Here is a 27,903-nt window from a genome sequence, read left to right as displayed (position 1 = left end):
CGGACGGATCAGGGATTTTAAATTCTTCTAGCTCGGGCACTTTGTGTTTGTGTTCGTCATAATGTACATCTTCATTTACATTTTCATTTTTAAACCTGTTGTCCGATTGAAAACCCTGTATTTCTCGCTTATACGATCTAGTCTAGAGTAGGCCTACTGCTCGAAAGTGTGAATCCCTTCGCAGCAATACTTGGTTAATGCCTTACAGAGAGTACAGATCAGATTCTCAAAATGGATCGGCAAAAAGTGTTTGGGTATCAAGCTGTCATCGATAGATTATGATCTGCTTTGTACAAACATGCGTATTGAGTCTCTTAGAACCAGGCGCAGGTATGTCAACACACGTTTCATACACAAATGTATCGGTAATTTCCTTGATTGTCCCAATTTACACCAGTTGTTCCTTCCCGCAACACCCGACAGGCTGTCACCTTTCACTTACCCAGGTGCAGAACGGAATCACACAGGAACTCTTGGTTTATGCAGGCCCCAAGATCCCTGAACGAAATTCGCGGGATGGTGGATATATTTCACTCGTCACCTAGTGAAATTCGCAGACATCTTATGGACGCTGCATAGACAGAGTGTTCCTTGTATCTTGTTCTGCGCATTTGGTAACTGTATACTTCCTTCCTTCCTTCCTTCCTTCCTTCCTTCCTTCCTTCCTTCCTTCCTTCCTTCGGCCATTTCAAATGTTACACTTTTCTGTTTTCATGTTTTTTCTTCCTTATGTGTTTTGTAAATATGTATATGTTATATATTGCTTAGTTATAATTAGTGGTAGTACGTGCTGTTATTTATTATACCATCTGTAATTGGAAAATTAATAACTCTATTGGTGATAAATAAACAAATCAAATCAACACGTAATAGTAAATAGCCCATATCTCTCTACTTAGGGTTGGTGTCAGGAAAGGCATCCGGCCGTAAAACTGGACAAAGTCCACAGACTGCCAACCCCAGGTAACTGGGAAAAGACAAGGAAAAATACTAAGAAGAAGTCAACTTTATATTTCAGACCAGGTGGCGTGGTATGATAGCTTGATGACAAACTGCTAGGTTTTCACTACGACCGCGAATCTCAGTCAAATCATGACAGATTTTGAAATTGAAAGTTAAAGTAAACTCGTGCCCTTATCCCGAGGTGGTGCAGATCTTTTCAGGCACACCCACAATGGAGGTTGCATGTACCAGCCCTCCTGCCATTCTTAAATTTCTGTCAGTAACGAGAATCGAACCCGGGCCTCCGAGAACGGCGGCTAATAACACAAACCGTTACGCTGCGGAGGCGGACAATTGAAAGTTGAGTCGCAGTCATGTTAAATCTACATGATTATGATTTCAAAACTGCAAGCTTACTTGCATACCTTGCTATTGACTTCTACTGAGGATATGAAGCAAGAATGACTGGAAATAAAATAATGATCGTGACGTATAACACATTCCCATAACAAACAGTAAACAGATCGGTACGAAGATCTCAGTACTCCCAAAGACTCGCTAACAAATAGTTCTATATGCCTAGACAATAACACAAATACTCATATATGAAACCGAACCAAGGTGTAGCAAAGCTCATGCAATGAGCTCGCAGTTGCGAACGATGGTATACTGTAAGAAGTAGTCACCTCTCGGACGCAGGTATACGTATTTACACTGGTCTGTTTTCAGACCAACATTGTTGTGCGGGAGTGAAATGTGGGTGGACTTAGGATATCTTATTCTTAAGTTGGAAATAACGGTCATGAAAATAGCGAGGATGATTGCTCGTACAAACACGTGGGAACATGCATCCTCTCTGAAGGGATTAATCTCTCCGTAGCTGCTGGTGGCCTGTAGCTACTGGCTGAGTGCATTTAATCCAGTTATTCATGTACCCATTCATAAATCCATCCATACATATATCCTCAATCCAGTCAGGGAGTCATTCATTAATTCATTCATGTAGGAAAAGGAATCATTCATTCAATCATTCATTCATTCATTCATTCATGTAAGGACATAACCGAGGGAGGACGGGATAGGACTGGCTTATCCCAATCGAATGGGGTAGCGTGTCTACAGTGCAACAGAGAAATAAGAAAGGGAGGGGGGCACATGGGGAGCGGGATTTCCGCTTACATGTGCCCTGCTGAAATTAGGGAATGGTGAAAAATTAGTGTTTGACACCTATTAGAGCAGGTGGGGGTCTTCCGTTTGGGCCTCAAGAGAAAGAGCCGGGCGTGTTATCCCTGGGAAGGTGGCTCCTTTTCTCACCAGGGGTGGATAACACGACCGGGCAGTAGCTAACGTAGATTATAGAGTTATTCATGCATTCATGCATAAACCCACCCATGCATTTTTTTTTCAGTGAGTCGAATGGTCTCTCCTCAGTTGATGGTTGTCCGTGACTGGGAGAGAAGTGTTCATTCATTCATGCATGCATGACAATTCAATTCAGTCATGGAATCATTAATTATCAACTCATTCATGTAAGCCATACGCATAGTGTCTGTTAATAATGGAGGATAACTCTGCACAGACTTATGACAATAAATAAAAACACGTGGGAACAATGGCAGGAGGGTACTAGAAATGAGGAGAAAAATACTATGTTAGGAATAAACATGTGTAAACGTGTAGACTGAATGCTAATAACAATAATAATAATTTCGTGTGGCTATTTCTAGCCGAGTGCAGCCCTTGTAAGGCAGACCCTCCGATGAGGGTGGGCGGCATCTGCCGTGTGTAGGTAACTGCGTGTTATTGTGGTGGAGGATAGTGTTGTGTGTGGTGTGTGAGTTGCACGGATGTTGGGGACAGCACAAACACCCAGCCCCCAGGCCACTGGAATTAACCAATGAAGGTTAAAATCCCCGACCCGGCCGGGAATCGAACCCGGGACCCTCTGAACCGAAGGCCAGTACGCTGACCATTCAGCCAACGAGTCGGACAACTGAACGCTGAAATTCGTAAGAGTATAAAACGATGTATGTATGTATGTATGTATGTATGTATGTATGTATGTATTTCACAAGTTAAAAATAACAGGTTTGCAATGTACGTAAAGGACTTCAGATTTGGATTGCATACGATGTGGTATATTTGGGGGATATATACATATTATTTTCATTAAAGCTGCTTCACATAAAACTACCTTTTTTGCCGTGTGTTCAGCAAGGAAAGTACATCATTTGTGAGGAAGCCAAGTGGTGTGCTGACTAGACGCGTGTGCAGGAGCGTGAAGCGCAACATGGTCAAAGGGTAGTGCAGTTATCAGCTGAGGCGCTGGGAGTTTCGAACGTAAACCAGCATTTACATGACATGGAACTTGAATGTTCACCTGTAGTTGAGGAATGATAACTTGATGTCCGACTCGTTGGCTGAATAGTCAGCGTACTGGCCTTCGGTTCAGAGGGTCCCGGGTTCGATTCCCGGCCAGGTCGGGGATTTCAACTTTCACTGATTAATTCCAGTGGCCCGGGGCTGGGTGTTTGTTCTGTCCCCAACATCCCTGCAACTCACACACCACACATAACACTATCCTCCACTACAATAACACGCAGTTACCTACACATGGCAGATGCCGCCCACCCTCATCGGAGGGTCTGCCTTACAAGGGCTGCACTCGGCTAGAAATAGTCACACGAAATTAAATTAAGTCGATTACAAAAGCAAAACAGATAGATAAAGCCGTGGACTGTATTTAATATCCATTTGAGAGACGTCAGAGTGCCAGGAATTTTATCCTGAAAGGTTTAAAGTGGCAATTAATCCTTTGACACGGAAGTACCCTCAATCGCTTGTTGCTTTATTGTTGTTTAAAAGGACCTAACATCTAGGTCATCGGCTCTACCCTTAATTGCCGTTCAACTCTATTGGTATTCGATTCTCCAACCCAGGGATAAGAAGTGACCGTGAACAACACCGCACAGCCGAAGATAAGAGGAGTAAATGACGGTGAAGATAATAATGACGATGTATTTTTACCAGCAATCAGCATCGAAAATATATCTTCAAAAAACGCCTGGATTGAACTTAGCCAATTTAAGCCCAAATTATTTTTTCTCAACATTTAATCAAATTTTAGGGAAAACGCAAAAATATGTCTAATTTCACAGTAAAAACCAAATTTTTAAATATATTTGTCTTCCGTTTAAAAAATACAGGCCGTTCTCAAACTAGGACGCTGGGCCTCACGGGTAGCAATATTCATTTCACATGTTATTGAAAGTGTATTGATTTCTAAGAACAACGCAATGTTTTGCAGTCTCATAAACATTTCTAATTTGAGAAGATTACCACTTTGAATATGTCTTCATTTACTGTGGTACAGAGGGAAGGACCGAATACACAATGTGACAGCACACTTGATGCAGAAGGATCTGGGCTTTCCTCTGCACCCTGACTGCACGCATCTTCTCTGGTCCTTGCGTCTCGCTATGACAAGACCCACACCACCGAATCTGATGTGATGCATTAATCTAACGTAGCTTGATTGTGATGATAATTGCCTCCCTGGTGGTTTTCGATTGGTGTCGAGCTTCAGATAAGCCACAGCCACTCCCCGTCTAAAAGAGAGAGGAGGTCCAGTGACTCTGTTCCATGAATACATCCTAGGTCAACCATGCATTCGCTACAGATAGTTTCCCGTGTGATTATCCATCAATGTACCTGATGGTCGGAACCCAAAACTTGAAAGATGCACGAAAATATCCCTGTTTGTAAAAAGATTATCAAAAAACACACAGTGACTATTTGAGTCATCAACATAGTCCAATATACTGAGAAGCACTTTTGAACCGAGAAGCAGATCATCCCTCTCACTGACGGTCAGGTTGTTACCAGAGTCCATAATCTCATCTACAGACAAATATTCCTCAAAAATATCAAACTGTTGAAATGAAGAATTGACCAATTCGAAGAATGGCATGAGCTTGAAACTTCTTCACTTACTAGAACATTATCTTGAAAATGAATAACGGTCTTCAGCTTCCAATCCTTCAACATTCTTTACAATATCCAAGCCCAAATCGTCTTCTTCAAACCAGTAATGTCGTTCCGATGCACGCTTGTTATAACCCGAAAGAAGTAAAAATCCGACAAAGACACGTACTTCGTCACTAGTTAAAAACGTTTGGTCATTCTTCACATTCATCACATACACACATCACACTACCAACCACTACAGAAACACGCAATAGTGATTATAGCTGTTTACCATCCTTCCACGTAGGGTGAGCGTTAAGAAGAACATCCGGCCATACACAACTGTGCCAGGTCCACAAATGCTTTACACATTGCATCAATGACCCCTCCAGTGTGTAGGAAAAGCGACAGAAAAATTGAAGAAGAAGTCAATTTTGTGATTTCGAAAATATTTTGAGTATTTTATTCGAAAGAAAGTGGTGGTGGTGGTGATGATGATTATTGTTTTAAGAGGAAGTATAACTTCCAAAAGAGATAATAATAATAATAATAATAATAATAATAATAATAATACCGAGCGAGTTAGCCGTACGGTTAGGGTCACGCAGCTGTCGAGCAGATTTGGGAGATAGTGGGTTCGAACCCCACTGTCGACAGCCCTGAATATAGTTTTCCATAGCTTCCCATTTTCACACCAGGCAAATGCTGAGGCAGTACCTTAATTAAGGCCACAGCCGCTTCCTTCCAACCCCTAGGCCTTTCCTATCCCATCGCCGCCATCAGACCTATCTGTGTTGGTGCGACGTAAAGCCACTAGCAAAAGAAAAATCATCCCAGGAGCTGATAGCTTTTCTTTTCTCTGTATTAGTTAGAAGGTAGCAGATGGCAGATTTTACACGTGAAATTTTTACACATATACATTAAAAATCGAAAGATCCTAGGTGCCAGTAGACGCACATGTGTGTCATCGATGCGTGTGTTATTAATACAGCGTATTTACATTGCATTGTAAGAAATGATAAATAATAACAATAACAATAATAATAATAATAATCGTATGGGCTCACCTACCGTATACAGACATTTCAATTTGACGCCATCTGACTGTCTGCTCGTCAATTTCGACGTTCTGTTATACTCTAGGCCTACTAAATGGCAGACGGAGTAAACCGAAACTCTTCTGGGTGTCTATAGCTGAGATTTAATGAATTTTGTCGGGTAAACACCAAATGTGTCACCCCGAGATCTCTTATTTTGCATGCCAACATGGAGTGTCGAATGGCATTCTTATCCGCCCTCCAGGATTTTCAGGAAGTGAGGACAATAATAAATGGAGTCAGTTCTTTTCCTATTTTCGTAGCACAATTTACATCGCATTCTCACTGATTTGCTTTCTCTATTTACTTGTGTTGGGATTTGAAGGATCAGTGGAACTGTCATTGCCACTTTCACCCATTATTATACCACATTTGAAAGTAACAGATACGAACCAATAACCCGAACACGTAATTCGAACCTCAGTCTGAGTGCCATTAGAGAAACGGGATCATATACAATGTCGCACATGCGTGTCATAGGCATTTAGCGCGGGAATGACAAGACACACATACGCGTCAAGCGGCAGTCAACGTGTTAATGGGTTGTATGTGATATGTTTTTTGTTTGCTTTATATTTTTTTTAATTGTACTAGAGAAAACGGAAAATAGACATATCTTCCCCGGGATCTCCGAATTCTCCTGTCCAGTAACACCCGCTATTTATTCATTCGTCGTGATCCCAGACCTGCGTGACAGACTTTGCCAAAAGGCATGTTCCTTTACCATGGCGGCCAATGAAGCTTCATCCTCTGACCCAGAATTAGGCTGTTAAATGTTAAATGGATTGTGATTTTAATGTAGTAACAGAAATCAAAGAAATCAGAAGTCAAATCTGAGGTTCTGGAGAAAATGAAATTGAACTCCACTTTAAATTCAGATTCACTCATCAATATTACGAATGATGCATTCTTCAGCAATACATTTTTAAAGACACGCGTACATAAGAATAAATATTCAGACGCTATCTAGACAAGTATTAGTAGACTGATTGACGCCGTGTGACTTCTGGAGAGGCCTGGTGTAGGTATTTCTATTGGACTGCTGTGGGCGACGTGCGCGTTTGGGTGTAGTGATGGTGGTGTTGATAATGATGATGATGATGATGATGATGATAATGAGGTAGGGAATCTAGAACAACAATGAGAACACAGAGCAGATTGGTTACGCGATTGAGACCATGCATCTGTGAGCTTGCATGCGGTTCGAGTTGAGTTTTACTAGTAATCGCACCGACCTGTCTGGCAGCACTAAAGATGATTTTTTTGTGGTTTCTCATTTTCACCCCAGGAAAATGCCAGAGTGTACTCTAATTGACACAGCCGCGACGATCTCTGTCCAAACAATATGCTGTTCCAGCGTCCATTGCCTGTGTTAAGTGCGACGCGAAACGTCTAGCTACGTTGGCCGTGCGCGTAGAGGCGCGCGGCTGTGAGCTTGCATCCGGGAGATAGTAGGTTCGAATCCCACTATCGGCAGCCCTGAAGATGGTATTCCGTGGTTTCCCATTTTCACACCAGGCAAATGCTGGGGCTGTACCTTAATTAAGGCCACGGCCGCTTCCTTCCAACTCCTAGGCCTTTCCTATCCCATCGTCACCATAAGACCTATCTGTGTCGGTGCGACGTAAAGCCCCTAGCAAAAAAAAAAGGTCTAAGCTACAAAAGAAAGAGGGTGAGATCCCAGTACAATGACGGTTGTGAGCGGAGAAGGAAATAATCTCTATATCCTTCACACGTTCTATGGGATACCGACTGAGAAATCATTAGACTGTATTTGCCACTCCACCGATAAAAATATTGGAAAATTGGCTACTGAAAAGAGAATAATATAAGATGGTCGTAAAAGATCAAATAATTCCCGTATGAATTGAAACCTAGCATAAATATATGGAAAGGTTAAGCCTTCCGCTTAGAAAGAAAATTAAATTAAATATTTCAATCACCTGCAGCATATGTGTTTTCTATAATAAAGCGGCTTCCACCTAATAGTGAAATAGGAAATTTACTGTAGTACTGTAGAATTCTGGAAGAAGTTCGACCTGCCTATGAACAGCATTGAAAGAATAGTTACCACCACCATACGTGGATCTGTACACATCCTGTAATCTCATCAGTACGGACCTCCATAATTTAAAAAATCCGTATCGCCGCTATATTTCTATATGCTAAAACATTTTCTATCCTGATATGCTTTACTTTGTGCATTGTGACAACCCGTAATTGCGGGAAGTCGTTGATTCGTTCAATAAATATATATCATAGATATAAATCACGCACCAAAGCAGAAAAATTGTTTTCCTGGAAAACTTCTTGTTATGAGGACGATCCAGGTAACCTTTTTCGATAATTGGATTCTAAGTAGCCTACACTACCAGTTCCAGAGGTCCCGGACGCATAATTCTTCTTACTAGCTATACTTTTTGCTCATTTGATAAGCTAGCATTAAGATATTGTGCCCTAGGAAATTTTGAAGAAATGAGCTATCCAATGCTAAAGGCATAAATGAATCACTTATTCTCAAAAGGTCATAAGTGCCATATTTTCAAATTTTGTTTTTTACGCCTTAGTGTGCTCGCATACTTTCTACACTGTTTCAAGTTTCAAAACGTAACATAACACATGCTGTTAATCTGTAAAACCATTACCAAGGGGTCTTGTACTTTGAAAGGGTAACAAATACTGCTCATGTTAGCCTTTCAAACTAACCCGTTGACAAGATCTACTGTTGGCCAAACTTCTTTGATACAAGCTGACAGCCTGTGAATGCTACTGAGCAAATACTACGTCGTATGTCAGCTTTCAATTGATCTGTGTGTAAACACACCGTAATGAATTACATTTTTCTTATAGTGTTGATGAATTACCAGCGTAGAGCAGAAAATGTTGTAACTGAAGATATATATAAACAAAATTACATACGAAATGCCAAAGTTAAAGGACCGGACAACAAAAATAACGCTGAAAAAGAAGTTCCTAAGAGGCAAACGAACTGATATTGGAGTGTTTTACAAGGTAGGAATGTGAATTGCCAAATCATGTTTCGTTTCCTGCTCATTCTTGTAAACTGCCCATTAATTACAAGAAAATTGTTGAAGTACATTCCAATAGAATAAAAAGGAATACCGGTATGTGTTCATAGTATTTTACCACATTTGTTACGAACAGAAACATTTTAGATTTTTTCATTTCGATGAAAAGTTAACATATACTTGGTATTTAAGTAACTCTTCTATCACTATAGAGCAAACTCTAAGCAATACATAACCATTGCATTGTGTATATAACACTTACATACATATATAATTTGTAACAATTCTGAGTGTTATATACTTTCGGTGAAAATCAGTTTTTTTCTCCTTCCTATAAAATTTGTGCTGATCTACGTGTTACGTAATTCAGTTGGTGAAATCGGTTGAGTAGTTTCCGAGATTCACCTTGACAAACAATTAAACATACTCTCTCTCTCTCTTCATTTATTACTATAGAAGAAATAATCGAATCATTCTTTAACGGATAATTACCCCTCTCATGCATAAATTATTTTTAGTTTGCGTTTGGTAACGAAAAACATTCATAGTTGATGTGGTTTTCCATATTGGAATATATGACCGATTTTTAGTATAATAATAGCGTATGGCCTCCGGAGAGGCCTGGTGCAGGTCTTTTTCTAGTAGACGGCCTATTAGGCGACCTGCATGTCTGTGAAGATGAGGGCCCTACCTAGGATGATTTCTAATGTTAATACTCCACACACACACCCAGCCACCGAGCCATTGGAATTTTTTTACATTGGAATTAACCAATTAAGGTTAAAATCCCCGACCCGGCCGGGAATCGAACCCGGGACCCTCTGAACTGAAGGCCAGTACGCTGACCATTCAGCCAACGAGTCCGACACCGATTTTTAGTGAATACTATTCTAAGCTTTTAATATTCAAAGATTGATCATTACTGCCTACTGACCATGGGCACTTATTGCAAAGCGCAAGCATAATTGCAAGACCGTAGAGCCTTTGTGGTTGATGTCAAAGGTACTTCTGAAGCCTGTGGTAACTGTTTGGGGGAGCCCTTGGAAAATAAATGGTACGCGTGGATGTTGACGGATGTATCTACGGATGTAGGACTGTTTCGCCGTCTGTTACGTAAAATAAAAAGGCATCGCTGATATATGTGTTAAATTAACTGTGGAGTTGAATAAGTGGTAAGGAGAATGGACTACCGAGATTATAAGTAATAAAGAATGCATAAAAATGCATGAGAACTCCAACGAACCCATATGAGGTCCTCATTCACGAGATGGTTATTGAATTCAATCGCTGATAATTTTCATAAGCATCACTAATTAAGCATTTTATTATCTGTAATATAATTATCCTTCTAAGGAATTCATAATTTGAATAAATCATTAACAGTCACTTTATCTCTTAACTAATAATGTATTTTCCATATATTTTACCATTTCTAAATCCCGTTACATCCCTGTAGGGCAAGGGCCTCGTACCATCCGGTAGGGGTAGCTCAGCTGAGCTCTTTGGATGAGCTAGTCCCTGTTAGTTGGTTTCCTCTATTGTCTATAGATTAGAGAGTGAAAACATCGTTTGATCTTAAGGACTGGAATAGGTACTCGAAGAATAGTCATCTCAGCTCTTTTCTGAAACGTGTGGTAAAAGGTCTAGGAGAAACCATACTCGGGAATATCACTGGTAGTCACGGACATTCAGGATAGAAATACTGACTTTCTTAAGATAATCATGCTATGAGGGTAGATGTGGTAGTTTTCGTTGATTAATAAGCGTACGGTACACTGCACAGAGAATAATTCAAGAAATATAACTCCATAAAATATCAAAAGAGGCAATTCCAAATAACCTGCCACCTAAGTATTAGAATTATTTCTGAAATTTCTGAATTTATTTCGATTACAGTATGTGATACTGGAATCGAGTACAGAGAAAGGAGTAGTTATCAACATTATGGACAAAAATCAAACTACAGGGATAACGGCAAATATACTGTATATGGGAAGTAACTATCCAGGGAGGAGTGAGGCTGCATTGTGACTCTGGGCTTTTCCTCACGCGGGCACACAGTATATAGGGTGAAGCGTAATTCGCGCACTCGGGCGTCGCAGCGCGACTCCTCACATGCCAGCAATAACAAAATGTCTCTTACAAAATTTCGTCTTGCGCGTGTATCCGGTAGAAAACGGACGTTGAAGAGTAGCAATCTGGCAACACTGCAACCATATATAGGCTAACTACCGCTTTCAGCACGTACTCATCGTGCTGTACAGTTGGTGCAGTGGGTAGAGTTCTTGGTTGGCATGCAGGAGGTCGATGGTTCGAACCTGGGTTGAGGCTCATTTTTTATTTGCTAATTTCCATCTGACATTACCTACTGTAATACAGTAAGACACCGTTTCTGAGGTCACATGTATCCTACATTTACAACATTTTGTAACGCTGAAACAACAAATACCTGGTTAGACTAATAAGAAATAGGCAGCTGAAACAAACAGGTTTCACATCTAGTAGATGAAGTGGTGCGAATAAATTCACGCTCACGACGTGGAAAGGGCGCCTTTCAAAGCTGACCAATGAAAACGATTGTTCGTCCATTTCTAGGATCGTAGTATGTAAGTGCAAATGGTTTCTAGAGGACCCACTGCAATCGCTGTTGACGATTAAGATGCCAGATACCATACCACCTGGACTACATTTACGAAAGAAAAAACATACGCCTCAACCCAGGATCGACCACTCGACCTCCTGCATGGTAACCCAAAACTCTATCCACTGCACCAACTGTACAGTACGACTAACTCCGGCTGACAGAGGTAGTTACTATACATGTGGTTACAGTGTTGCCAGATTGCTACTCTTCAACGTCGTTTTTCTGCCGGATATACTCGCAAGACGAAATTTTGTAAGAGACATTTTTTTATTGCTGGCATGTGAGGAGTCGCGCTGCGACGCCCGAGTGCGCGAATTACGCTTCACCCTGTATACCTAGGTAAGTGGGCGGGCGAGCTGGTGACAAATCAGTGTGTGGCCTTCGGCATAGCAACGTTGTAGTTACGTCAAAGGCCGTCGAGGTTAATGGAGAGTGAACTTTCATTTGAGTATTAAGGGAATAGTATTTTTTTTTTCAGTGGACAGAAATCCAGATACTTTTCAGTATAACTTTCGCTGTAAGAAATGAGTTATTTATGTCCTGCTTGACAGGGTACAATACAATAATGTGTTTACGGGTACCTCAAAATATGTTCGTACTCTATACAATTAATTACAATTTTCACTATTATATTTTACAGTAAGAGAGGTATGTTATAAAAACATTCCTAATAAGTTATGGATGGTTGTTGCTTGAGTTTAAATGATCTGATAACATCATCAACAATCCAATCATGTTTACTGGGAATAACATTAGTTAGATTACTTATCTGAAGACGTTAATATATATTCACTTGTTATTGCATTTATAGTATTGTTGTACTTGGATAATAAATATCTGTGTCTTCACTAGCAATGAAACTCACTCACTGTTTAGAGACTAGTTATTATCAATGAACATCTGGTGATAGTTTAAATTACTATTTTCGGAAACTCAATGAGTGGGGGAAGTCACATTACATTATAGCACTGTGCGGAATTAAGCGTTAAACTTGTAGAAATATGTATATATATTACGTTTTACTGCATGAATTACAACCTTTCTTAGTGGAAATTCCGTCATTCCCATCTACGAAATTGTAAATCGTAGCTTACACGCTCCAACCCTGTATATTTGTACACTGTAACATGAAACTTGTAACGTGTCAGTTGTCTTTGAGTGTGTAAGAGGAAAATTAAACCACATTAATTAATATCGAACACAGTATAACACAAACCCAAATATTTTTAAAAAGTCGGTTATATCTTGCGATTATAGTGTATTATATATTGTACATTGTACTCCAATCAATATTTCGTTGACCGGGCGAGTTGGCCGTGCGCGTAGAGGCGCGCGGCTGTGAGCTTGCATCCGGGAGATAGTAGGTTCGAATCCCACTATCGGCAGCCCTGAAGATGGTTTTCCGTGGTTTCCCATTTTCACACCAGGCAAATGCTGGGGCTGTACCTTAATTAAGGCCACGGCCGCTTCCTTCCAACTCCTAGGCCTTTCCTATCCCATCGTCGCCATAAGACCTATCTGTGTCGGTGCGACGTAAAGCCGCTAACAAAAAAAAATATTTCGTTGAATGATGCGAGGAGCGTTCGTAGTCTCAATTGAACGTCACTGCTGTGTGTGTTCTCTCTCTCGCTTGACGGTGACGTGAGCTTGGTACGTAAGCTGCACGCATTTCAGACAAGCGAGCCCGGCCGCTCTGGGCTAGCCTCAACGCGCGCCCAGCTAACAACTCATCTCTAACCCAAGGGCCTTCATTGAGATATTGTTTATTTTTAGGCACCTTTCTTGTGGGGTTGTCAATTTCGTCAGTATCATAATTGTGCGAATAACGAATATAACTTTGGGAAAGCTTGTCTCGTACCTGTTTTAATTACCTAACGTGAAACCCATCACACTTTGAGGTCGGAAAAACACGATGTCCTTGATGTCGTTGAGAGCGCGACAGAATGTCTAGTTGCAGGCTTAATATTAGTTGTTAATAGAAAACCTTGTACGCTGGAGAAAGGTGAAAAGTTTACCTTTGAAGAGCATCTGCCTCTTAATAGAAAAAGTATCTATAGGAGAAAGGAGTTACATGGTCATCATCAGAGTTCAGTAAATGATCAAAGCGGAATGTGAACTTTCACAGTGAGCACCGAATGAAGACACTGTACTGTTCAAAAAATTCACACAATCTAAAAGGTAATTGCATCAGTGTGATATACCATTAGAACGATCATACTATATGTTCAGACACTTGAAGAACCGAGCTCGGTAGCTGCAGTCGCTTAAGTGCGGCCAGTATCCAGTATTCGGGAGATAGTGGGTTCGAACACCACTGTCGGCATCCCTGAGATGGTTTTCCGTGGTTTCCCATTTTCACACCAGGAAAATGCTGGGGCTGTACCTTAATTAAGGCCACGGCCGCTTCCTTCCTATTTCTAGGCTTTTCCTATCCCATCGTCGCCATAAGACCTATCTGTGTCGATGCGACGCAAAGCAAATTGTAAAATAATAATAATAATAATAATAATAATAATAATAATAATAATAATAATAATAATAATAATAATAATAATAATGCCGGGCTGAGTGGCTCATCAGACACAACTTGGCAGGTTCGATCCTGGCTCAGTCCGGTGGTATTTGAAGGTCGAATGAGTAGGCTACGCGATACGAGTCATGTAGCTTCCTTTTTACAAGTTGCTTTATGTCGTACCGACACAGACAGGTGGGATTTCCATTGAGGATCTCTGTCTATGGAACTATAATTCAAGGCTCAGAACTTAGAACCAACTCGAGCTAAGGAAGTCGCACCGATGGGACGATGGGATAGGAAAGGGCTAGGAGTGTGAAGGAAGCAGCCGTGGCCTTATTTTTTATTTTATTTTTATTTTTGCTACTTGCTTTACGTCGCACCGACACAGATAGGTCTTATGGCGACGATGGGACAGGAGAGGGCTAGGAATGGGAAGGAAGCGGCCGTGGCCTTAATTAAGGTACAGCCCCAGCATTTGCCTGGTGTGAAAATGGGAAACCACGGAAAACCATTTTCAGGGCTGCCGACAGTGGGGTTCGAACCTATTATCTCTCGAATACTGGACACTGGCCGCACGTAAGCGACTGCAGCTATCGAGCTCGGTGCCGTGGCCTTAATTAAGGTATAGGTGAAAATGGGAAAGCACTGAAAACCATCTTCAGGGCTGCCGACAGTGGTGTTCGAACCCACTATCTCCAGAATACTGGATACTGGCCGCACTTAAGTGACTGCAGCTATCGAGCTCGGTGAGTCATGTAGCAGTGAGTTTCCAGTTCTGGAGATTGTGAATTCAAAGTTCACCTTCGGCAGTGTGTTATGTGGTGTTAAGTGAGGTCCCATTTTACACCTGACAAATAAAAGTTTGTACCTACACTTAGGCTACGGTCACTTAACTTCCCAATCCCTGGACTTTCCTTGAGTTCTCAGTTGTTTCCGAAGTCAAACTTCTTAACTCGAGTTGGTTCTAAGTTCTGAGCCTTGAATTATAGTTCCATAGACAGATATCGTAAATGGAATGCAGTGCGACACTTACATGAAATTAAGGAGCAAAGATAAAACCAGACCTAGAAAAATTAACTGCTAAAGAAGAATACGTGCAAAAGGGAATTGAGGGGTTAAAAGAAGACAATGTAACTAGATAGTCATTCTTTCAACACGTATATCTTAAACCTTTTACCATTGACGACTTTATAATTTTATACTTTAGTTTATTTCAATGTATAATTTATTTTAGGCTGCCTCGAAATTGGGGAATTCATTTTGAAACTGTATGACAACTGTATTAAACCATGGCGTGACAAGGTGTATTCTCAAGATGCAGAAACAATATTGTAATATTGTTAGAGTCCATTTATCTGAGAAGGTGAGACAATTAGTCCAGGTACAAAGGAAACGTATAGAATATGACGAATTGCTTTATTTATCATAATACTGGAAAACCGTTTCCATGATGTTGAAATAAAATCACTTAAGTCAGAAAGTACCTTCCAACTAATATTTACGTAGTAATCTCAATAACTACCACAGACACTGCCCTTGTTGGCTGTCCGTCAACTGTTACCTCCTTTATACACCTGTAACGCTTTGATGAAGATAAGTCACGATTCGTGCTTGAACAAAGAAGAGTATATTTTCATCCTTGTTGGTTGTTAAAAGTTCCCGTAATGAGCGTTCTCTATTGTTGACATTGAGAACGAAGAGAACACTTTACGTTCTTTTTATTTACACGTTTAATTTTTAAGGTTCCGACCTCTCTCCATTCGGATGTATTTAAGTTGGAGCGTGGCACTGTATGGGAGCAGAACATGGACGATAACTAGCTCGAAAAGAAAGAGAATAGGAGCTTTTGAAATGTGGTGTTACAGAATAATGCTGAAGGTGATATCGTAGGTCGAATCACGAATGAATAGGTAATGAATCCAATTGGTGAGAGGAGATCGATTTGGCAAAATTTAACCAGAAGAAGAGATAGACCCCCGGAGGCACGGGTTCGATTCCCGGCTCTGCCACGAAATTTTGAAAAGTGGTACGAGGGCTGGAACCGGGTCCACTCAGCCTCGGTAGGTCAACTGAGTAGAGGTGGGTTCGATTCCCACCTCAGCCATCCTGGAAGTGGTTTTCCGTGGTTTCCCACTTCTCCTCCAGGCAAATGCCGGGATAACACCTAACTTGAGGCCACGGCCGATTCCTTCCCTCTTCCTCGTCTATCCCTTCCACTCTTCCCATCCCCCACCAAGGCCCCTGTTCAGCATAGTAGGTGAGGCCACCTGGGCGAGGTACTGGTCGTCTTCCCCAGTTGTATCCCCGACCCAGAATCTGATGCTCCAGGACATTGCCCTAGGTGGTAGAGGTGGGTCCCTTGCTGCGTCCGAAGGAAAAATTGACCCTGGAGGGAAAACAGATAAAGAGGAAGAAGAAGAAGAGATAGAATGATGGGACACGTCTTAAGATACCCAGGACTTGTTCAGTTGGTTTTTGAAGGGAGTGTAGCTGGTAAGACCGGTAGGCGTAGACTAAGGTATGAAGATGACAGACAGATTAAAATAGATGTAAAATGTAGTACTGTAGTTACTTAGAAATGAAAAGATTAGCACAGGATACGGTCACATGGAAGTTGCCTCAAACCAGTAGCGATTTTACAACGAGTTGAGTGCACGATGCATGTCCTATAGCTGTCAACTTTCATTTAGTGGGTGGTGGGTTCGGACTCCACGTTGGCAACTCAGAAAATGGTTTTCAGTGGTTTCCCGTATTCACGTCATGGCTTTTCCGACTTCCTGGCCGAGGACCGCAAGAGATGAATATAAGTCAACAATAGACTCCTCGGATGTCACCACCCTCCACATTGAGGGAACTATGAGGGAGAGAGAGAGAGAGAGAGAGAGAGAGAGAGACGGGAAATCGAACCTAGGTCCTTTACCACCTAAGCTAGGTAGTCCCTAGTTTGGAAACAGTACCAGAATAAAATTGTTATTGAAATCAAAGCACTGAATCCTTGATCTAATGCATGCTCTCTGAGCGCAGTTTTTGTTGGTATATTCCTCCCCCATCCCCAGAAAAAGCAAGTCTCGGGGAAGCTGTTTCTATCTCATCCACATATAATTGCGCAACCCATGCACAGCTAATCACATGGGGCAGATGCTTATTACGTCTCTAGTTCATACAATAAAGTCTTGGAGAGCATTAACCTTAGGAGCCACTGGACCAGAGGAAGTGCGAGAGTGTACTAAAAATATTCACAGAAAGAAAGCTAAAACCAGTATTTTCAACCTAGTAAACCTCGTATAATATTCAAAGCATAATTATCAGTTAATAATTTAACTGATGGGTAATTAGAGGGTAAGAAAATTATTAATTGTTTAACAATTGTGGGGTAAATGGCACATGATTTTAACAAAGCCGAACCCAGTCGTACTCTCGTTTAGTCATTCTTCTTATGCTTTCAGGATAACGGATTCAAACCTAGCGGAGGTTGGTGGCATTTAAGTATAATGTGACAACTCCGTGAAGTTCGCGGGTTCGATCTAGGCTTAGTCCGGTGACACTTGAAGGTGCTTAAATACGACAGCCTCGTGTGGCTAGATTTACCAGCACGTAAAAGATCTCCTGTGGGACAACATTCTAGCAGATCGGCTCTTTAGCGTCTTTTAAAATCTCAAGTATATACGTTGTTAACATTGGGGATTTGTATATCAAGAAGTTATGATTAATTAATGTACCTTTTCTATATGAAAACTGCACTTCTGTTTCTTCTTGCCAAGTTTATCTCCTTTACGTCGTACCGACACAGATAGGTCTTATTGCGACGATGGGACAGGAAAGGGTTAGGAGTGGGAAGAAAGCGACCGTGGCCTTAATCAAGGCCCCAGCATTTACATGGTGTGAAATTGGGAAACCACGGAAAACTATCTTCAAGGCTGCCGACAGTGAGGTTCGAACCTACTATCTCCCCAATGCAAGCTGATAAGTACGTGACCCAAACCGCACATCCACTGCACGACTCTTTTTGATAAGATGAAGAGTTGACTTGTCGATTGGGTTAAAAGTTTTTCAAGTCGAACACAACAGACCAAAAACCTTAGGCCTAAATATAGTTCAACAGACTGAAAAACCTTAAGGTTATGTTAAATCATGTAAATTAATCCTAACCTCACTTCCCAGCTAAGGTGTAACATAAAAATTAATTATTTTCCACTAGAATATTAGTAGTGAGGCTTGTCTATTCTTGTCATCATACAATACCCGTTAGATATTTTAGATGTTCGCCCTCTAAGCTCCATGATTCGCGATCGGAACTCGGCGTATATGTTCATAGTAAAAACAACCATATGGAACTAAACATTCAGAATCTCGCCGTTAATACATGACTTGCAGTGACAAACACAACCCTCAGCGAAAACGTCAGAGGTTTCAGTCAAAATATGACATAACAAATGCATCCAACGTCCATTCAACTGGTATCGATAAAGAGAAACGTCAGAGCACCGGATTCTTTCCCTGCAAAAGGGAATCTTAAAGATTCAATCCTGCCACCTTGTGCTCAGAAGTCGAACGTCTAAGTGACTCCACTACACAGCCGGTCTCACGACCTGCCATTAACTATGCCAACGACGTATTTAATACGTAAATACGGCCTAATGCACCGTAAATACTTCCCGTTCTTTTTTCTTTTTTTGCCAGTTGTTTTACGTCGCACCGACACAGATAGGTCTTATGGCGACGATGGGACAGGAAAGGGCTAGGAGTGGGAAGGAAGCGGCCGTGGCCTTAATTAAGGTACAGCCCCAGCATTTGCCTGCTGTGAAAATGGGAAACCACGGAAAACCATTTTCAGGGCTGCCGACAGTGGGGTTCGAACCTACTATCTCCCGAATACTGGATACTGGCCGCAATTAAGCGACTGCAGCTATCGAGCTCGGTCCCATTCTTTGAAGTGGTACGGATTGCCTTATCCTTAATATTTTAAAGTGATTAGCTGTCACGTAATATCCAGTACGCGATGCCCGGTGGTACAGATGTTCCTGGTTCGAATTGTCCGGTTATTATTTTTATTTTCTTTCATGCTTTTTACAATTTGCTTTACGTCTACCGACGCAGACAGGCGACGGGATAGGAAAGGGCTAAGAGTTGGAAGGAAGCGGCCGTGGCCTTAATTAAGGTACAGCCCCTGAATGTGTCTGCTGTGAAAGTGGGAAACCACGGAAAACCTTATTCAGGGCTGCCGACAGTAGGATTCGAACCCACTATCTTCCGGGTGCAAGCTCGAAGCTGTGCATCCATAACCACACGGCCAACTCGCCCGGTACTGAGTTTGTAAATCTTGCAATTTTCATTCGATATTCACCATATTTTGTGAGTAAATTTATATTGCCAAAATTAGGATTATTCTAAAATTAGGAACGGTTTGGTGTGCCGCTTTCAGATTATAACACGTTACAAAAAAATTTAACTTCAAGTTTTACTTTGAAACTTTTTGGTAATTATTAGGGGTATGCTAATAATTATTGTCATTATACCACTAGGTCCGACTCGTGAGCTGAATAGTCAGCGTACTGGCCTTAAGTTCAGACGGACCTGGGCTCGATTCCCGGTCGGGTTGGGATTTTGATATTCATTGGTTAATTCCAGTGGTTCGGGGTCTGGGTGCATGTACTGTCTCGAACGTCCCTGCAACTCACTATCCTCCACCACAAAAACACGCAGTTACCTAACATGGCAGATGCCGCCCATTCTCATCGGAAGGTCTGCCTTACAAGGGCTGCACTCAGCTAAAAATAACCACACGAAATTAATTAATTATACCATTATACCAAATGGAAACCATCTTTTATGCGTCTCACATGGTAATATAAGTATGCCGAGTCTGAAGAAAATCGGGAAAAATTCTTTGCGCTAAAACGTTTTCAATTCTGAAAAATGAAGTTATGAGAAAAATTGTAAAAAATTGCAGTAGCTGCATCAGAACCTCCCAGCACCAAATATTTCTCCTTCCTTAGCCTTTTTCCTCTCCTCAGAAACATGTTTTAACATTCAACTCTTGTTACTAAGCCCTTATAGCTTAAAAAATGCGTATCCCTGGCTAGTAGGCAGTAATGATCGATAATTGAATGCTGAAAGCTTAGAAGAGTATTCACTAAAAATGTATATTTCATTATGGTAAGCCACATGACATTCGAGTATTAAGGTGCGGTGGTTTTTTTATGGCGACGATGGAATAGGAAAGGGCTAGGAATGGGAAGGAAGTGCCCGTGGCCTTAATTAAGGTACAGCCCCACCATTTGCCTGGTGTGAAAATGGGAAACCACGAAAAGCCACCTTCTGGGAGTATTAAGGTATTAGCTCCTGTCAAAAGTTATTGGTAAATCTAACGCGCTGAACACAAGTTGAACTTTTTTTTTTTTGCTAGGGACTTTACGTCGCACCGACACAGATAGGTCTTATGGCGACGATGGGATAGGAAAGGGCTAGGAGTTGGAAGGAAGCGGCCGTGGTCTTAATTAAGGTACAGCCCCAGCATTTGCCTGGTGTGAAAATGGGAAACCACGGAAAACCATCTTCAGGGCTGCCGATAGTGGGATTCGAACCTACTATCTCCCGGATGCAAGCTCACAGCCGCGCGCCTCTACGCGCACGGCCAACTCGCCCGGTAAGTTGAACTTTGAAGCCTGAAATCTTCCTCAGCAAACACAAACAAGAGTACAAGGCACGTGCGTTGGGCATTTTATGCTCGACGACGATTTGTCATCCATAACGGGGACGGGTTAATTTGACTATTTATAACGTTCCTCTGTGCACATATAAACGCAAAATGTCCAAAAATTGCAGCACAGACCAGTACTAAAACGCGGAAATATGAAATACCGTGAAGTTCCGATTAATCTAGGAAGTGGGCGTGGCTTTTCAAACGGATTTTAAATGCCTCATCAGGACAATTAAAAATGGCCACACACGAAAAATTATATCACCGTGTGCCCTAAGGAATAGGGTAACATTTAGGGGACGGAGCGAGTTGGCCGTGCGCAGCTGTGAACTTCCATTCGAAAAGATAGTGGGTTTGAACCCTACTGTCGGCAGCCCTGAAAATGATTTTCCGTAGCTTCCAATTTTCACACCAGGCAAATTCTGGGGCTGTACCTTAATTAAGGCCACGGTCGCTTCCTTGCTACTCCTAGCCCTTTCCTATTCCATCTCACTAGTCCCCATCTATCTATATCCCTATCTATGTCGGTACGACGTAAAGGAGATCGTAACATTAGAGAAGATATCTCAATTTTGGTTTCCAGACAATTTTGGACTAAAAACTCGTTCGTTGGATAACACAATTTTTCTTTTTTCCTTTTTTTTTTTTTTTTTTTTTTTTTTTTTGCTAGTTGTTTTACGTCGCACCGACACAGATAGGTTTACGGCGACGATTGGACAGGAAAGGGCTAGGAGTGGGAAGGAAGCGGCCGTCGCCTTAATTAAGGTACAGCCCCAGCATTTGCCTGGTGTTAAAATGGGAAACCACGGAAAACCATTTTCAGGGCTGCCGACAGTGGGGTTCGAACCTACTATCTCCCGAATACTGGATACTGGCCACACTTAAGCGACTGCAGCTATCGAGCTCGGTTTTCCTGATTTAATAGCTCGTGTTGATGTAATGAAATTATTGAAATTGGTTAACTTTCATGTGACCAAATGGGACATATCAAGTAATCGACGTGTTTTGTCGTGTTTTAAAGTGATGATGTTGACCTCCGAGGAGGAATATTAGCGAATACTTCATATACGCACACACACGCAGAGAGAGAGAGAGAGAGAGAGAGAGAGTAAATGTTATATAACTCAATAAATAAGAAAGTCGTAAGATATAAGAGATGCTTGTGATGATGATGCTTGTTGTTTTAAGGGGCCTAACATCGAAGGTCATCGGCCCCAGATATAAGAGAAGTTGAGGTAGTAGATTCAAGAGAAGAAGAAAATGGAAAGTAGAGCCCTATCAAAAATGCATGTCTATCATTGATTACGTGTACTTCTCTTCTGCTCCAGACGGCAGGTGAATGTAATTTTCCTGTTCATTAGCAAATATCAGTGAGCCACGTGTTTTGCCTGTGTTTTAAACTGATGATGTTGATCTCCGAGGAGGAATACTAGCGAATACTTAACACGCACACACACATACACATATACACACACATCAGCCATGTAACACTGCAAGCTTACTTGGAAATCTCTAATTTAATGACTCACTGCCCTGCCGTTCAAGAACTTGTAGTGTTAAACTACTGTAGCCCCAGTTGGCAGTCTACTTCTCTTTCCTACCAATTAAGTTGCATACCGTCGTACTGACTTATATTACACTTTCAATGCAAGTTCAGGTAAGTACCGTTGTGAGAACTGTAAAGAAAATTAATGTCGTCCATTCAAAGTAAATGAACCCTAAGTTCCTAGTTTGTTTACAGTCATCGAGTAAAATTCAACATACTAATCCACGCCTAACTTAATAAACACCGACAAATAAATAAATAAATAAATAAATAAATAAATAAATAAATAAATAAATAAATAAATAAATAAATAAATAAATAAATAAATAAATAAATCTGTTGGAAACGAAGAAATGTATTATTATTATTATTATTATTATTATTATTATTATTATTATTATTATTATTATTCATGTTACTGGTTTTACGTCCACTAACTACTATTATGGTTTACGGATACGCCGAGATGTCGGAATTAAGTCCTACAGTAGTCTTATTACATGCCAGTAAATCTACGGACACGAGGTTGATTTATTTGAGCTCCTTCACATAACACCGGACTAAGCCGGGATCGAACCTTCCTACTTGAGCTCAGGAAGTCAGCAATGTACTAGTATGTACTAGGATAATATTAATTATACTGCTAAAGTACCATCAATGTATTTCGCTCATAAGAAAGATCGGAATGCCGAATTCCGCACTGAAACGAGATTTACTAACATGCTAGTAAAGCTCTTGAGAGCTAAATACTTCAGATTTGTAGTGCACTGGCGTTCTAAACAAAAAGTGGCAGGTTCGATGCCAGCTTAGTCCGATGGCTTGAAGGTATTCAGTCGGTAAAATATATCCTGTGGGATAATATTTCCGGCACTTTGGCGTCTCTGAAAGTAATAAAAGTCGTTAGATATACGTATCATAGCAACAATATTATGGGTCTCTTGCATTTAAGTACTCTTAAATCTGCCTTTAAGGGTCGAGAATGTGAATGCGACCGACTGACTCACACTCGTAAATGCCAACCGACTGTTTGAATATTGAACAGACTTCTAAAACTTCACGAAGAGCAACGGAGTGTCTAACCAACTGCAATGTAAGTAAAACGAACTGCCAGATTCATAAATTATTTCCCCATGACACTTAATAACAGAATAACTTAATACAAACTTACAAAGAGAGAATATACAGTATTTCGGACTTTGATCTGTGTGAATATAATTAATTCATCTCCTTTTTTATTGTTATTTTAACGGTCTACTTCAATGATTATCGACTGTTGATCAAAAAGCTTAGTTTATGTCCTTCTACACCGTAATTACCACATGCACAGTATAAGAAAAGGAAATAGAGCTGTTAATTAGACGCAAAAAAAAGTGTTTTGCCGGGCAAGTTGGCTACACGGTATGATCATAGCTGTCTTGTATTCAAATGAAGGGTTCGAGCCCTAACATCAGCAGCCCATGAAGATGGTCTTCCGTGGTTTCCCATTTTCAGACCAGGTAAATGTTGGGGCTGTAACTTAATTAAGGCCTCGGCCGCTCCCTTCCCATTCCTAACCCTTTTCCATCACACAGTTGCCGAAAGCCTATCTAAGGAAAACAATTTTAGGTCAATTCTAAGGAAAACGAGCATGTTATTATTAGAAGTAATATATACAGAATACGAAGTTCGACTCGCTGGCTGAATGGTCAGCATACTAGCCTTCGGCTCAGAAGGTCCCGGGTTGGATTCCCAGCCGGGTAGAGGATTTTAATCGCTTCTGATTAATTCTACTGGCTCGGGGATTGGGTGTATGTGTCCGTCCTAACACTCTCCTCATCATATTCAGATAACATACCACACTACCAACCACCACAGAAACGCGCAATAGTGCTTATATACCTCGATAGAGGGTTGGCGTCAGGAAGGGCATCCAGCTGTAAAACAGGGCCAAATCCACATGTGCGATGCAGTGTGCGACAGGTGTGGGGAAAAGCGGTAGGAAAAGAAGAATATAGCCTATAGAATACGAAGAAAATTAGCCGAAAAAGTAAGTAACGTCCTGCAATATCGTAAATAATACTGGAAGAATTATAGTAGAAAAAGACAGTGCAAGTGTCCGCGTGGTTTGAGTCATGTAGCTATCAGCTTGCATTCGGAAGACAGTGGGTTCGAATCCCACTGTCGGCAGCCCTGATGATGTTTATCCGTGGTTTCCCATTTTCACACCAGGCAAAAGCTGGCTGTGGCTGTGCCTTAATTAAGGCCACGGCCGCTTCCTCCGCACCCAAGCGATGTAAAAACCAAACCAAATCCCAAGGCACTACATCCCTTGAAGGGCCTTGGCCTACCAAGCGACCGCTGCTCAGCCCGAGGGCCTACGAATTACGAGGTGTCATGTGGTCAGCACGACGAATCCTCCCAGCCGTTATTCTTGCCTTTCTAGACCGGGACCACTATCTCACCGTCAGATAGCTCCTCAATTCTAATTACGTAGGCTGAGTGGACCTCGAACCAGCCCCCAGGTACGGGTAAAAATCCCTGACTTGGCCGGGAATCGAACCCGGCACGCTACACCTACACGACGGGGTCAGCGTTGCGATGTAAAGCAAAGTGTAAAGGAAAAATGTAGAAAAAAAACATGTGTACATATTTGTTTTCTTACACATTAACAAGCTGCAAGGTATATAAAGTCTATTTTCTTGTTTCTTTTACTTTGAGGTATATCCTATTAATCAAGACTTTTCCTCTCAGTTGTACTAAGTCACAAGCGCACAAGTATTTAGATTCACGTAATTTGCAGATGCGGATTTCACAAAATATTTTCCTCGGTATCCTGGTACACTTTCACTGTTGCTTATAACTCTATAAAGATCCCCGATGTTGGTACGTTCTGACAAACAGGTGTATCTGCGACATCTGCTGGGAGCCACTGACTGTACTGTTTACATGTAAACAGCGCCCTAACCTCGAACTAGCACTCGTGTTCTTTGATCACTCAACATCAGTTGTATGAATCGATAACGTCAGTTGCGATTTTTACAGTCCTAACTAGAAAAATTTCAATGTATTCGGATTACATTATAATAATCACAGATCAGCAGAATGTCTTACAAGCATGATTCCCTAAATACCTATACCTATTATGATCTCTAAATAAATTCATTCATTCTCACCTGATTCTGAAAGGTACAATAATTTACGACACGACACGACAAGCATTCTAAGAACACTGTATTATTAAGAGACAATGCTCATTCCGACACTTTCTTCAAGGAAACATAAGGTAAAATATTTAATTCTGAGACTTTTGCTATCTAATTTTGCAATAAAGCCTACTACTCATACGATGGTGAGAATAAAATATATTTTATATGCTCAAATACTTCTGAAGAGCTTTGTTGAAATTACGTGAAATATCAAACCTTTATATTACAAAATATGGTGTGAAGGTCTGTCTTTCTGAATGTCGCATGAACTTTGACAAGAAAATGAATATCGCATGTGTCAAAATATGACGACCATGCGCTCCTCAATAAAGCCTCTAATATGAAACAAGCCGTGATTCACATTGTCCCGTAGTTAATCCATCCAAACAGCTTCTTGTATTATTATGTCAAATTCCCAAAAAGCCTTGGATGATTGAAAACTAACCACAATCTGTGTGGGCCCAGGGATTAAGTATTTTAAAAATACTTTTATACGGTACGTATCTTTTCAAGAAAAACTGAATACTAAATTCCTGTTGAATGAATAGAGTGATACTAGAATTTGTTCAAATATATTAACTCTCAATAAGAGAATAGTGTGCTAAGTGTCAGATTTCGTCTGTATATTCGTTTGTTTTTAAAATTACATGCATGTCTTGAGCAGGCAATAAAGGGAGGCGTTTCCTTACCTGTTTGTCCTTTCCCCAGAGTCTTCTCAAGTCTGAAGGGGCCCACATACTGCTGGTGTTCCCCCGAGGTGGGGTTGCCCTCTTTCTGCATGATTGTGGAGTGTCTAGTCCTCGGGCGACGAACCTGGGCCCTGCACATCCACTACCACTCGTCAGCCATTTCACACAACAACACTAACAATTCATTTACTACCATACCTCGCTATTATCTTAAATGATTCTTGAGTAAAATTCTAGCGTTCGTAAATGTCGGCGAAGAATTGGTGGCCGCCATGTTGAATTGGTTCTCATTCTGCCTTCCCCCGCTGACTCCCCTTGTCGCCTTTTTTCGGTTATCACTGAGCAATCGCAGTGCAGCCTAACTTACAGGGGCAGCGCTCTAGATTCTGCGCCCGCACTTCTGTTAACTCTTAACATGCCGTTCCTTTCATGTGTTCCATATGAAGATATGTCCAAAAAATAAAAATTACGGCCGTTTATATTCCCTACGTTTGGAAACCAGGGATTTTCTCATTATTTTAAGCAGAATTACCTTGATGTATTTTTTACATCAAGAGGTGGTTAACAGTTGTTACATGTTAATTTATAATATTTTTTGAGTATGCCTCTCTTTCCACATATGTTACTTTACTAAATAATAATTTAGTAAATTACTGTATATTCAAAGTTAACAGTCGAAGTTTATACCAATGTTCACATTTTGTAACTAAGCGGTCTGAACAGGGTGGGATCCTAGTAAAATAAGAGCTGCAAAGTTATTTATATTCACTTATAATGCTGTATAACTTTTTATATGATAATAAATCTTCTTAGTATTGTAAAATATTACAGCTACCAAAACACCGGTAGAGTACACACGGAATAAATCACTTCTTGCACTAATTAATGATCACAGGCACGTAATATATCCATTCAATCTTCACAATTATAGAACAAATAACTCTGTCAAGATTTTTTTTAACTTCTCAGCCCTCTGCCTAATCTTCTTATTTAATAGGACAAACATAGTCACATGGCAGCAGCGTAAACATAATGACGTTTAAAAATCACAATTACTGTAATCAATAGTGCACACACGCTGCGGTAATCGCTGTGGAGTAAAAGGAACTGTTCGACTGAGACGGAAACATACAAGCATGTTGACTGCTACAACCCATATGACTATCGGAGAACACTCAGCACTCACATGTCACACGTCACACTTTTCCTTTGAGCAATCAAGAATAACAGACCAGCTGGAGGAGGATGCAAGGGGAAGACTGACTATGTTGTTTATTGTTATGAGTGTTTCCTGTGCTAAATACCAGATGGCACAACGTCTCGTCGCCGTAGCGTGCCATATCGATCAGTTAGGGTGGCCGTGGCTGGCAAGCGCGCCACCTTCAGCCAGCCCTTCCGCAACTGCCGCCACCGTGACTCACCGGCCGAGCCGGCATGCAGCCTACATCCCCATGTCCAGAGCTAAACTGACGTGAATGTGTAATTGTGCGTGCCTAAATCTCATTACAGTAGAGTATCCAAACGAGCTAGTAGTAGCTTTCCGTCGTATACCATAGGTAGTTCAAATAATATCCAAAGACCTTCACACGT

General features: G+C 41.1%; 1 protein-coding gene across 1 annotated transcript in view; it reads right to left on the bottom strand.

The window, feature by feature from the left end:
- Window positions 1–26,404, bottom strand: part of sff (sugar-free frosting) — a 940,682-nt gene extending 914,278 nt beyond the window's left edge. Inside the window, exon 1 of the mRNA XM_068226759.1 lies at window positions 26,314–26,404. Within this exon, the coding sequence (XP_068082860.1) occupies window positions 26,314–26,404 (91 nt within the window). The remainder of the gene's footprint in view (window positions 1–26,313) is intronic.
- Window positions 26,405–27,903: the final 1,499 nt, after the last annotated feature.

This window comes from Anabrus simplex, chromosome 1 (genome assembly GCF_040414725.1).
Source record: "Anabrus simplex isolate iqAnaSimp1 chromosome 1, ASM4041472v1, whole genome shotgun sequence".
In the NCBI taxonomy this organism is placed as follows: Eukaryota; Metazoa; Arthropoda; class Insecta; order Orthoptera; family Tettigoniidae; genus Anabrus; species Anabrus simplex.
Note: the sequence above shows the minus strand (reverse complement) of the source record. Positions and strands in the feature narration are given on the sequence as shown.